Below are 13,291 nucleotides of genomic sequence, written 5' to 3'. Positions count from 1 at the left end.
CTATCGATGTAAAAAATGCAGTCTACCTGTTTTTGTTGCCCCCGGAATTGAGAGAACAAGCAAATTATCAGGCACCTGGCAGTTGCATACGCAACTGGTCAGCTGAGTCACAAATTGTGCAGCATTGTGCTCTGTACATTGGTGCAAACTTCCTTTTGTCCAGTGTACTGGGTAGTTGTTACAGAATACCAGCTTTCAGCTGGTGAGTGAGGAAGATCCGCAAGTGAGCTATTGTTTTCTTCTTATTTTTAAGAGAAGCAATAGACAGAACTATGCAGATAAGAGAAAAACACTTGCAAAGTTTATGTCTCTTTAGGGCTGGGCCAAAATGCTTCCTTCTGCGCACAAAAAAATTCACAGCCCAGCTTTAATGATTGGCGGCCACCATCTTCTCGCTCAGTACCCTGTTTGGGGTTGAGGATGAATATTAGCTGCCACAGAATATGGCATTTAGGCAACAGTACCTGTCCATAATCCAGTTGAGCCTTGTTGCCATCTCAAATCTAGTACCCATCCAACCGTGGGAAATTCAGGCAGCACACACAGTAAACTAGTTCGTGCAAGCAGTAGTTGAAGGTGTATGGGTTTTCTTTTTAATGGAAGGGTGGGGGGTTCACATGGTTGAATGCACTGCTTTTCTATACATAAATAAAAATGAGCAAACCAATCAATGTGTATAATTGTATTAAAGGAGAAAACAAACTCCAACAAACTAATACTTGGATAGGCTGCATTTTGATTGTACAAACCTATTTCTCGGTTAAATGTCATGTACGCAATTTTTTATGTTGGATACTGCTGGCTGAAGAAGTCACAGAGTCTTGTTTCATCTATTTTAAAGACACTGGAAGCAGCTAGCCAGTTTCAGCAGAAGGTGATGGAGCAAAACCTCTGATATACTCTTTGCTTTCTAGGGCCTAATAAGAGTCCCAGCGCCATGCCAGTATGCCAGCAAGCTGACTTTCTTGGTGGGACAGAGCATCCACAGAGAGCCAAACCTGGCGCTCGCTGACAAACTTTTCTATCTGTGAATGGTGTTGAAATGGCAACTGTCAAGAGGTTTTGTCTTTGTTTAAAAAAGAAGTTTCTGTTCGAATTGAAGCAACAAACCTCGATTCCTACTGGTGATCATGGAGCAAGTGTTTTAGTCATGTTTAAGGTTTTATATATATGTCTGTGAGATGCCTTTGAGCATGTATCTGTATTCTTTCAAGTTGATTATTTTTGCACATAGATGTTTGAGTTCAAGTTTGGAGATACTTTAGAAGAGGGCTGTTTGTATAAAGCTGAATGGTTGGTTTTAAAATTAAAGTTATATTCTGTTTGTATGTAAAACTTGTCTCCCCCTCCCCTTATTGACATAAAATTATTTGGGCCCAGTTTACTGTTGTTTTTATCTGTTTCTAGTTGGAGCCTAGATGGCTGTCTTTTGATAGCAGTATTTCACCTTGCCTTAAACCCTGGTGATTAAGAGCAGGACATTTTATCTAACAAATATAGTTCAGTATTTGCAAAGACAAGGTAGCAGAAAGGCTTGAATACAAAGAAGACCCTGCTGAAAGATGTGTTTGAATTCTACGTTTCAAATGGAACTGATATACTTGTTGGTTTATATATAGATGTAACATTTATTCTTCAGAAGCTCTGAAAAGTCCTTTAAAAGGTCAAGTTTCTTTTCAAATTAAGACATGCCTCGTTGGCTTCCTGCTGCCAGTCTTCCTTGAAGGAGAGGATGGCTCAGCCCCTCCTTTAAGAAGACCTCCCTGGACCCAAAAGTGCTAAGCAACTATTGCCTAGTGGCAAATATCCTCTTTGGGGGCAAGGTCCTTGAGAAACAGGTGGCAATCCACCTTTAGGCATGCTTGGAGAAAACTGATTACTTGGATCTATACCAGTCTGGCTTCAGTCGTGGCATTGAAGCTGCCTTGGTCACCCTGGTTGATGACATTTGTCAGGGGTGTGTGCCCCTGCTCTTCCTCCTCAACCTATCAGTGGCTTTTGATGACCACAGTGTCCTGGAGTATCTCAGAGGTGAAAATTTACTTCAGTGGTTCTGCTCCTCCTTGCAGGAACATTTCCAGAAAGTTGTTGTGGAAGGCTACTGTTTAGCACCATGAAAGTTGCCCTGCAGTGTCCCACAGTGTCCCTGCTCCTTATGAAGCCTCCAGCAGCAGTCATCAGAGTTTTGGAGTGATGTGCAATAAATATGTAGGTGACACCCAGCTCTATCTGTCTGTTTCAGCTGAATTGGAAGAGGTGGTTGAGGTGTTAGATCAGTGCTTGGAAGCAGTGATGGGCTGGATGGAGACAAAGAAGCTGAATAAGAGTCAGCTTCTTTGAAATGACAGGGGTACAAGTTCATAAAAGAAACCCTTTCACACTAAGGAAAACTTTGCTTTGCTGGTGTGAAGAAGCTCTGTGTAAGGTGTTGCAACCCATTCTGCATTGTAACTGATGTCCCAACCAAATGATCCAGGGAGTCATCATTACTGCGTAGGAGGAGGGAAGCTTACGTGGATAATAACTTGCAAGCCCAGAGGGAAGAAGCCAAGGTGGAACAGGAACATTTCCATATTTTCAAGGTTGTCTACTCTTCACAATTACTATTATGACTTGCATGGAGGGATTTGGTAGTGGTGCTGCTGCGAAAATGGCAAGCAGCACTATGGGGGCAGTAACAGCAAAATCATTTTCCTCCTTAGTCATTATTGCCCTTAGAGGTGACACAGGTTTAGTGAGGACACTTCTAGGTGACCTGTTAATTGAGCAGGGCAATTAGACTTCATTGACTGTTTAATGAGCATCCACCCTGAATTGTTTTTGGGGAGGGGGAGCAAGTGTTGTCCCATACTATCCACAGCATTTCCCCCTAAAATTCCTTATCACAAAAGTCTGATCTTTTGCAATGAAGTAGGTTTGTCGCACAATATCTCCCAATCAGCTAATTTCATAACCTGAACCTGCCAGTATGTAATTGAATCCTACTCGAAAATAGAGATAGTTTGGAAGCCCTCTTTCCAGCCCCATGCATAATTCAACTGCAACAGGAAGACTTGTAGATGAATGAAGCTCCCCGAATGATTGAGCACCCTGGAAGATCAGGGTTCTCAATTGTGCAAGGAGTCTCCACGGATACACAAGACTCCCTGCTGCAGAAGCGTACTTTAATCACACAAGAGCATGCATACACACTGAAGAGTTCGCATGATCTCGGGGGTCAGGGCTTAAAAGAGCATCAATGCAACCCCAGTCTACCAGTGTTGCCTCTTAAGGGCTTAGCAAGAACTTTGTAAGACTTAGCAGGTGCTTCTAGAAGTGGGAGATTTGGTAGTACACAATCACTGCTGTTCTGAATAGCAATTCTGCTTCCAAAGTCTCACACTCTGTAGCCAAGTAGGCAGTCCCCTTTCCCCAACACCAAGTGTTGTGGAGATTTTAAGTGTTAAATACTCCCAACTTTCTCACTGCACTGCTGATTATGATTGCTCCTCTGGCTGCAATTTAAGTGGAGGGAGAGAAAAGAAACAGATAGAAGGCAATGCTATTTGGAAAGGCAAAGGTACCCCTGACATTAGGTCTATTCGCGGACAACTGTGGGTTGCAGTGCTCATCTCGCTTTACTGGCCGAGGGAGCTGATGTTTGTCCGCAGGCAGCTTCCGGGTCATGTGGCCAGCATGACTAAGCTGCTTCTGGCGAACCAGAGCAGCGCACGGAAACGCCCTTTACCTTCCCGCCAGAGCAGTACCTATTAATCTACTTGCACTTTGACGTGCTTTCAAACTGCTAGGTGGGCAGAAGCTAGAACCAAACAATGGGAGCTCACCCCGTTGCGGGGATTCAAACTGCTGACCTTCCGATTGGCAAGCCCTAGGCTCAGTGGTTTAGACCACAGCGCCACCCGCGTCCTCTATTTGGAAAGAGAAGCACCCAATTGAGTGTAAGATGCTTTGCTTATGAATTTGAGCAGATGCTCCATAAAAAAGTGAGGGAGCGAAGCATAATTATTCCTCACTGAATGCTTGAAATAGAAACAGCCAGCTTCTCTTACTATACTGGACTACTAACTGGTACACTTAGAAGCCTGCATCTCACCCACTGGTCACTGGGATGGGAAATACTAATGTAGGCATAGGCAAACTCGGCCCTCCAGATGTTTTGGGACTACAACTCCCATCATCCTTGACCACTGGTCCTGTTAGCTAGGGATGATGGGAGTCCCAAAACATCTGGAGGGCCAAGTTTGCCTCTGCCTGTATTAATATATCACAGACAATTGTCGAATCCCTGGGGCAAGGCTGCATTTTCGCTAGGGAGAGGCCAGTGTGTTGTACAACTCAAGCTCTAACTTGATTTGCACAGTCGGGAATTTCTGGATGGGGCCAAAGCGCCTCCAACGTGGGCAAAGTAGATGTCCCTGAAAAGCTGATATACAGGGATTTAAACAATTGGTGTTTTTGTCTCCTCCATCTTTCCAGCTGCATTGCAATTGTTTAATTTTCCAAAGTTAATTATATATTCTGGAGGACAATGAATATGCGCTTTAGATACTCCCAGTATTTATTGTGCTGGTTGGGAGGCTTGGAGAAGCCTTTTGAAGCTCTTTGAAAATGCAAGAACAGTAGAATTCCAGTCATTTCCCTATACAAACCTTAAGCAAGTCCAGACAACAGCCACATACTTTCGAGAGAGTCATCACCGGATAAAGAAACACGCAATTTGCAAGGGGGCAAGCCTTGTGCTTCGTAAAGCGTCAAAGGAGAGTCGACAGTGTACAGGTAAGATTTTGCTCTTTGTCGTTTTGCATTTATTACAAGTGTTTCTAGTGCTGATTGAGGTCAATGTGTTTAGGGTTGTTGCAAGGCAAAACACAAGAGTCTTAGCTTTGCTTTTCAGAAGGCAGTTTGGGAAGAAAAGCCACAAAGAAATTATTTTGTGCAATTCCGCATATGAAAATCAGATTGGCATCTTGAAATACCCTTGACTGTGCTGGAGATTGAGTCTTAGGATGTTGTTATGGTTGCTTTTTTAGTTTCAAATTGTCCATTGCAAGAAAAAGACACATGCAGTGTGCGGATCGTTTGAGCCAGGGCTTACCAGTGAATCTGTCTTTAATGCGGAGACTTAGCTGTGGAACATTATAATTAGGGCTACAATGTTTGGTTGATGAATCAGTTTGATTAAACCCTTCAAAGCATTTCAATCGAGGAAAAAGGTTCCCCCAATTAATTGGAGAGCCACTTCTTTGGAATATAAGTACATGTTACAAGCTGCAAAAGACAAGTGTCATCTTAGCAGATGCTTCCCTACCTCTGTGAGAGAAAGGGGGAATGCATGCCTCTTCTAAGATTATGCTTGCTGTTCGGCACTGCTTACCCCATCTAGAAGTTCCACGGAGATCATGGGACATCCATTCCCCTCTGATGGAATCAGCTAGAGGAAGCATCAGGGCACAAGGTTGGTTGAGAGTGAAGGTCTCCATGGGTCAAGTTTGGAATCAGTGAGGAGCTTTTGGAAGATTTACCTCTCTCAGCCTTTCTCAGAACAAATCATATGGACAATGTCGGGGGTTTTGAATCTTCAGTTTGCAGACCACCAGGAGTTGCAAGCTTCATGCAGGTGGTCTGTAGTGTGTCTGTGAAGATGAAAGGTAGCACATCAGTGGCATGCGATCAGTGGACTAGGGGAACTAGACTGATCCCTTAAATGTTCCTGCAAATTAGTTTGGGCCTCCTTCCCAAAGCCCAGGAAGCTTCTGCCTAGCTTAGGGAGGGAGGCATGATGCTCACATGCATAACATCAGGATATCATGCACACGACGTCATCCCCCCCCCCAATCATCCTCGCAAGCTGCCGCTTACAATGAAATTAATCACATGCCACAGTAGCACTTGTTTGTTAAAAAATGTTAACAAACATGGATACATATGCTATAATGTTATTGTTTTAGTTAAATAAATTGTTTAAATGGTTATTAAGGAAATGATTATTTTTCTCCTTCCAATAAAGTACAGCAGAAAAGTTGTCCAAATATAAACAGTTAACTTATTAAACCTCACAATAATCTCATAATTATCTGTCTATGTATTTCTAATAGTATAACCAAATCAGTAAATTTTGATAATAACGGTAAAAACTACTCTGAAAATTTATTATTCCAATAATGAAATCTACATCTGGATGCAAATATTAAGATTATACCAGCAAGAATGAGTTTCTGTAATAAAATTGATTTAAATCAAGTCTTACTGACTATTGATTTAAATCATGATTTGAATTAATGATTTAAATCAAATCCACCCTGTGCATTATACATACCATCTTTCCCATATCGGCTTTATTTCTACATAGCAGAAATCATCCATGGTTTCCAACAGTGCCATTTTTAAAAACAGTAACAAAAAGAGCACATCACTGGTGCTTAACTGAAACTTGCATGGCTTAGCACAGAGGATGTCTATGTTAAAGATTCATTCCCCATGTCTGAAGTCATGGGATTTTTGTCTATCACTTGACAGTGTATGTTTTGACTCCACAGAGTGGGAAGTGATGGAGATAGAATGTTTGTGTTACTGTGTTCTGTTTGTGTTACTGTGTTCCATGAAGTTGGACTATTGTCCTTTGTTCATTCTCTTTGCTGTCTGATGCTAGAGAGAGAGGGAGCCATGTTGCAGTGCTCCGTGTGTGTTTATATGTAAATAAAGTAGATTAGCCAAAATGCTGAGTTGCTGAGGTCTGTTATGCAAGCTGCGAAGACTCTGCGGATCCCTAAGTGTGCCGATGTCTGTTGGCATCGGTAGCTGTGATGTTCAGGCTGAAGAAAGCTATTGAAGCTCCCGGAAGAATGACCAGGAGGCAGAGAACATGCCAGTCGGGCATGTGACTCTACCAGGATCCTACTCAAGTATAGGACGAGCTCCTGACAGTCTGCATAGAGAGAGGCCACAGGGACACAGAGAGAGAGAAAAGTAATGAAGAAATGCACTTCTCCAAAAAGAACAAAAGAGGCCACAGATTGACATAAAGTGTGCACATGCAAACAAAAACTTCCAAATGCAAATTTAGAAAAAGTGTAATATAAATACTGTTATAGATTTTGGGGAGAACCCACCTAAACCCTAGAAATTAATAAATGGTAGGATTTTGATTAGTTGGGATATGGATGGAACTACAAGCTGCAGAGAATCCCTGGGCTGGTTTTACAAACCAGTCTGGCTGGCTTAGTGAAGAGCAAATCTGTTAACATGACAAAAGGGGTTGATGGGCCATTGGAGAGGAATCCTTTGACCTGGGGAGACAGATGGTGCCGAGGTAACTGGGTGAGAGGTGACAGGAAAAGGGAGTCTTTTAGCAAGGGGGAGGAGGAGGAGGAGGAGGAGGAAGAAGAAGAAGAGGAAGAAGAAGAAGAAGAAGAAGAAGAAGAAGAAGAAGAAGAAGAAGAAGAAGAAGAAGAAGAAGGAAGACTTAGATCCATCTTGGGCAGGCTGGCTGAAGGCTGACTGCACTGCTGTGGGGGACAAGCCCCTCTTGAAATGACTGCTGTATTCCTCCATGCAGACTGAAGCTATAAATAGGTGAATAAACCATATTTCTTAAAGCTACAACAGTCTCTGCTGTGACTCAATCCTCCAAAGGAACACAGACCCTAGGTGAGTGCCTGGAACCCCATGGACTTACTACTGCTTGGCAGAGAGAGGGAGAGGCACCCAACTATTCTAACAACACAGCTATAAGACATTTCACCATACTGCGGAATATTGGGTGGTATCCAACTAAACAGTACTGCGAACACAAGGAGTTTTAACTGCCTTCTCTTCTTCCTGTTGTGTTGGCATCAGTCTGTCTTGGGAGACAATAGAGGAGTGTGCCTTTTGCGTTGAGGTCAAGCTGTTGAACGGTTGCAGCGGCTGTAGAGACTGATATGGCAGAGACATGTTTTGTTGCATCTGGGGCAGATGAAGGTGTCCGGATGTGCCGCTGCAGATGCACCATGGCGTTTCTTCTGTCTGCACTCCTCCCAGCCGTCATTCCTCCTCTGGTCCTTCCTGTGGATGCACCTCTTGACTGCCTGTCTCCAGGCACTGCAGTTGTCTGCAAGGTTTTCCCACAGGACAGGGTGGATGTCGCCAGCCTTCATGTCACATTTGCAGACATCTTTGTAACACTGAGTTGGTCTGCCAATTGGCCTAGCGGCGGAAGCCAGCGCTCCCTAATTCTGTTGTGGCATTTCCCCTAAACCCTCTGGAGCAGATCTGTGGAGTGTGCAGGAGGCACACTGGGAGAGGAAGCGGGAATGTTCCACAGTGCAGCAAAAACTACTTGCACTAGTGGAATCATTTAGTTAAATACTACCCACTGTGACTAGGTGGCTTGTACATCTGCTCTGTCTGTTGTCCAAACGCCTCGGCCCAGTATACCTGTAGGAGCGTCTCCACCCCCATCATTCAGCCTGGACACTGAGGTCCAGCGCTAAGGGCCTTCTGGCAGTTCCCTCGCTGCGAGAAGTGAGGTTACATGGAACCAGACAGAGGGCCTTCTTGGTAGCGGCACCCGCCCTGTGGAACACCCTCCCACCAGATGTCAAGGAAATCAACAACTATGTGACTTTTAGACATCTGAAGGCAGCTCTGTTTAGGGAAGTTTTAAATGTTTGATGTTTTATTGTGTTTTTAATATCCTGTTGGAAGCCGCCCAGAGTGGCTTGGGAGTAAGTAAGTAAGTATGTATGTATGTATTTATTTATTTATTTATTTATTTATTTATTTATTTGCTAACCAAAGATGGATAATCTGCTTTTTCTTCTTAGGGTTCTTTATCTGTAAACAGGACTTGGACAGCTGTTCAAATAAAGAACACCTTTAAACAGAAGACTAACCTCTATAAACACAGTTACAGATAGGTAGCCGTGTTGGTCTGCCATAGTCAAAATAAAAAAATTCCTTCCAGTAGCACCTTAAAGACCAACTAAGTTAGTTCTTGGTATGAGCTTTCGTGTACATGCACACTTCTTCAGATACACTTCTTCAGAAGTATCTGAAGAAGTGTGCATGCACACGAAAGCTCATACCAAGAACTAACTTAGTTGGTCTTTAAGGTGCTACTGGAAGGAATTTTTTTATTTATCCTCTATAAAGTAAAACACATGGCCACACCAAAAAATTAAGACACCATCTCAGAATCCCTATTTGACTGAATGACTAGCAGTTCAACATTTCATGTTCTGTCTGGAACAAGAAACAGACTTGTTCAATGGAACGGAACAAAATGGAGCCAGTTGCCTTTGCGCCTTGCCTTGTACCAAGTATTGCATGGTGGTTTCCAAGAATGGAGCAGAAATCAAACCCCCATCCAGTCCCTTTAGTGTACATGTGTCCTGTAGCTGTCGGTCAGCCTTCCCCAACTTGGTGCCCTCCAGATGTTTCGGACTACAACTCCCAGGCAACACTACTTTAACTAGACCCAGCCAGCCATGGTACCTTAATTAAAATGAGAAAAATATCCAGCCTTGTTAAAATTCAGCAAGCAGACAAAGAAAGAAACTCAGGAGGTGGGAAACTGGCCCAAGAAGTAAGCATCCAGTTTAGTCCCCTGATAGAATACAAACCACTTTGCACTACACACAAAACATAGGTGGTTGGTATATTTTCAAACCACTGCTGGAGTTTATAGGCCGGAAAATTGATATTTATGCTCAAATAAAAGTTCTGAGGTATTTTTAGAGTACATATTTTAGACAGGTTTTGAAAAATGTATTTTTGTGTGTGTGTGCCAACTCTAAATCTGGGGTATTTCAGACCTTGGAAAACTCTTAAAAAAGCACCATGGTGGCACATTTTCAATGAGAATTAAGGATCAAAGCAGACTGCAAGGAATAGGATGTTGGAGATGAATTTAAAGAGCACAGCTGCCAGGTTCTTCCAAAAGGATCAAATGCCAATGTGGATCACAATAAGTAACTGAGAGTCCATAACTTTTGCGCAAAATAAGAGGTGTGTGAGGTTGTGTTCCAGCCCCATAAATTTTCTTGCTTGTGTAAGTTGGTCTTTGCCTATTCCTTTTATTTATTTTTCCTCTGGACAATGTGCAAATCTAGTGGGGTGCATAAAGGCTAAAACAATTCTGGCACAGCTGTTCCTGTCCAGGGAAATACATGCAGCAGAAGATTATTTTAAACTGGAGACATTCCAGGCTAAGAGCTTAGCTGACCTTTGTTCCCCAGCATCCAGTTCTTAAAGATTAGTGGTTTTTGAAAAATGCAACTAGAAAAATAATCCACAGACTACTGTAACTTTGATACAAAGGAAGGAAGGAATTTTGGTGTTTAGTCAACTAAACTTTGAATTGACAGAAATTAGGTTAAGCAACTATTTTTTATCAATTTAAAAAATGTCTCCAATTAATTGGACAGCTAGGTTTTTTAAAGTATTATTTCAAATGTAAACAGTTAAAGATCCACCAATGACAGTTTTTTAAAGTATTTTAAAGTATTTTAAAAAATTTAAACCATTTTAAAATGGTTTTTAAATGGTTTAAATTTTTAAATTTTTAAACCAGTTTTTAAAAGTATTATTTCAAATGTAAACAGTTAAAGATCCACCAGTGACAGCAAGTACCAATACCATTTTAGAAGAGACTTTTCTTCTCAAAAACACAGAAAGGAAATCCTCTTTTGAGATAGAAACAAACCTGTATGAGGAACAGTTGAAGGAGCTGGGTATGTTTAGCCCGGAAAGGATGAGACTAAGAGGAGATATGATAGCCATCTTCAGATATCTCAAGGGCTGTTACATGGAAGAGGGAACAAGCTTATTTTCTCCTGCTCTGGAGGCTAGGACTCGAGCCAATGGCTTCAAGTTAAAAGAAAGGAAATGGTGACTAAACATCAGGAAGATTTTTCTGACAGTGAGAGCTGTTCCGATCGTGGAATGGACTCCCTCTGGAGGTTGTGGAATCTTTCTTTGGATGTTTTTAAGCAGAGGTTGGGTGACCATCTCTCATGGATGCTTTAACTGAGATTCCTGCATTGCCGGGGGTTGGACTAGATGACCCTTGGGTCCCTTCCAACTCTACAATTCAATGATTCTATGTGCTTGCTGTGATATTGTGCAAGCCCTCTCTGAAGAATATTTTTCTTCAGAACATGCGGTGGTGATTGGACAGCTGTTTGTTTTAGCCGTAGGAAACCTTGTGCAGATATTAATTAATTAAATTAATTGTGGTTTCTCAATTGGGTGCCGCCCTTAAATAAAACAAGGCTTTGTTTTTTCTTTCATTGTTCAAATCCGCGTGCCACAGAATGCCTACATTGTGTGGGTGTTTGTGCGTGAAGTGTAAGAGGCTTCCATTAACCTTTTCTCCCTGACCCAGCTATTGTTTGCATGCTCCAGTTTGTCAGAGTTTTCTGCTTCTAGGCATAGCTGTCAAGTGTCCCTTATTTGAAGGGACAGTCCCTTATTCCAGCGCCATGTCCCACTGCTGTCCCTTATTGATGGATGTCCCTTAAATGTCCCTTAAATTATGTCCCTTAAATTTCAAAGGAAGCAGCTCCTCTCCCTCCCTCCCTGCCGGCCAGGGAGGAGGGAGGCTCCAACTGTGTTGCTTGACTGTGTTGCTCACCCAATAAGAAGTCTAAGAACGACTGGAGGGTGGAGCTTGCATGCCTTGTGTGTGGCTAGTTAATGCAAGCTGAGGGGTTTTTTTGAATGCTGGACGCCATTTTGTTGCACGTGCTGCTGCAAACTTTGCAGTGCAAAGCCAGGCCGGGGAGCCATCTTAAGTTGAGGCTGCATAGGCCTTGTGCATGTGATTCAGATTCTATTCAGTTGAACCTCTGGTTACAAAGTTGGTTGGACAGTTCTCGACGCTACCAGCATGAGTTTGACCAGACTGCAGGAGGACAGGAAGACTGGAGTGCCTGGAACAGGTGAGGCTGCAGATCCCTTATTTTGGCTGCTGGTCCCTTATTTTCAAGGCTCTTGGTCCCTTATTTTCAAATCTGTAAGTTGACAGCTATGCTTCTAGGCCGGTGAATGCATACTGGTTTTCCCAGTAGTGATGTATGGAAGTGAGAGCTGGACCATAAAGAAGGCTGATGAATTGATGATTTTGAATTAAGGCAACTCTTGAGAGTCCCATGCACTGCAAGAAGATCAAACCGATCCATTCTTAAGGAAATCAGCCCTGAGTGCTCACTGGAAGGACAGATCCTGAAGCTGAGACTCCAATACTTTGGCCACCTCATGAGAAGAGAAGACTCCCTGGAAAAGACCCTGATGTTGGGAAAGATGGAGGGCACAAGGAGAAGGGGACGACAGAGGACAAGATGGTTGGGCAGTGTTCTTGAAGCTACCAGCATGAGTTTGACCAAACTGCGGAAGGCAGTGGAAGACAGGAGTGCCTGGCGTGCTCTGGTCCATGGGGTCACGAAGAGTCGGACACGACTAAACAACAACAACTATCCTTTATTAGGCATAGCAAACCACATATTATCAGACACCATATACAAATTGTGCAAAATACGAGCTCAACATAACAAGGTTTGTTCCAGTCAGATCTTTAACTCCAGAGAGAATCAATTTGCATAAATAATACAATACAACACTACCACATCACCGATCAATTAAGAACCACTAAAGCTCTTTATAATGGCCCAGTCTATCTACATGGACAGCACTCAAAAATGCAGCCACTATTAAAGTAATTTGATTATTCCTGTCCAAGAGCAGGTCCTGAATCGTTGGTAGCATAGAATTGACCCTGTTGAGCTGTATAGTTGTATATATAACTCAATAGACTCAATTCTACTGAGTTGTCTATATATCAGCCTACTGTTTAATTCTGCTACCAAGGCCGAATCAGTGCTGCATGTCATGAAGTTTGTTCTTGTACAGTTGATTTAAGAATTAAAATTTAAAGTGTGGGGTGGCATGAGGGAAGCCAAATCATAGAGTAATAGTGTTGCAAGGGACCCCAAGGGTCATCTAGTCCAACCCTCTGCAATGCCAGAATCACAGCTAGAGCATCCTTGACAGATGGCCATCCAGTCACTGCATAAAAACCTCCAAGTAAGTTGAGTTCACAACCTCCCGAGGAAGTCTGTTCCGCTGTTGAACAGCTCTTACTGTCAGAAAGCTTTTCCTGTTTAGTAGGAATCTCCTTTCTTGGTTCGAGTCCTATCCTCCAGAGCAGGAGAAAACAAGCTTGTTTCCTATTGCATCTTTCATGCAACATCTCTTGAGATATTTAGCAATGGCTATGATATCTCCAACAAACGTCCATATAGTAAAAGCTATG

General features: G+C 42.7%; 2 protein-coding genes and 1 long non-coding RNA gene across 10 annotated transcripts in view; 2 read left to right on the top strand and 1 right to left on the bottom strand.

Annotated features, from left to right (window-relative positions):
* PIWIL4 (piwi like RNA-mediated gene silencing 4) overlaps positions 1-1,335 on the top strand; it is a 45,402-nt gene extending 44,067 nt beyond the window's left edge. For all 8 annotated transcript variants that reach the window (XM_083499363.1, XM_083499368.1, XM_083499366.1 and 5 more), the window contains one exon: positions 915-1,335. In XM_083499363.1, the coding sequence (XP_083355489.1) occupies positions 915-1,031 (117 nt within the window). In that variant the 3' untranslated portion in view covers positions 1,032-1,335. The remainder of the gene's footprint in view (positions 1-914) is intronic.
* A 3,248-nt stretch (positions 1,336-4,583) lies between these two features.
* The window catches only part of AMOTL1 (angiomotin like 1), a 79,732-nt gene continuing 71,024 nt past the window's right edge, over positions 4,584-13,291 (top strand). Inside the window, exon 1 of the mRNA XM_083499344.1 lies at positions 4,584-4,776. The gene's annotated coding sequence lies outside the window, so the exon portion shown is untranslated. The remainder of the gene's footprint in view (positions 4,777-13,291) is intronic.
* LOC310705435 lies at positions 4,778-6,590 on the bottom strand. Its single transcript, XR_014525279.1, has 2 exons — positions 6,317-6,590; positions 4,778-5,633 (listed from the first exon to the last, which is right to left on the bottom strand). It is a non-coding gene; the product is annotated as an uncharacterized lncRNA (long non-coding RNA).

The sequence above is a fragment of the Podarcis liolepis genome, assembly GCF_965112155.1.
Source record: "Podarcis liolepis genome assembly, chromosome: 4".
NCBI classification, from domain to species: domain Eukaryota; kingdom Metazoa; phylum Chordata; class Lepidosauria; order Squamata; family Lacertidae; genus Podarcis; species Podarcis liolepis.
The sequence above is the reverse complement of the archived record's forward strand: the minus strand, read 5'-3'. Positions and strand labels throughout refer to the sequence as shown.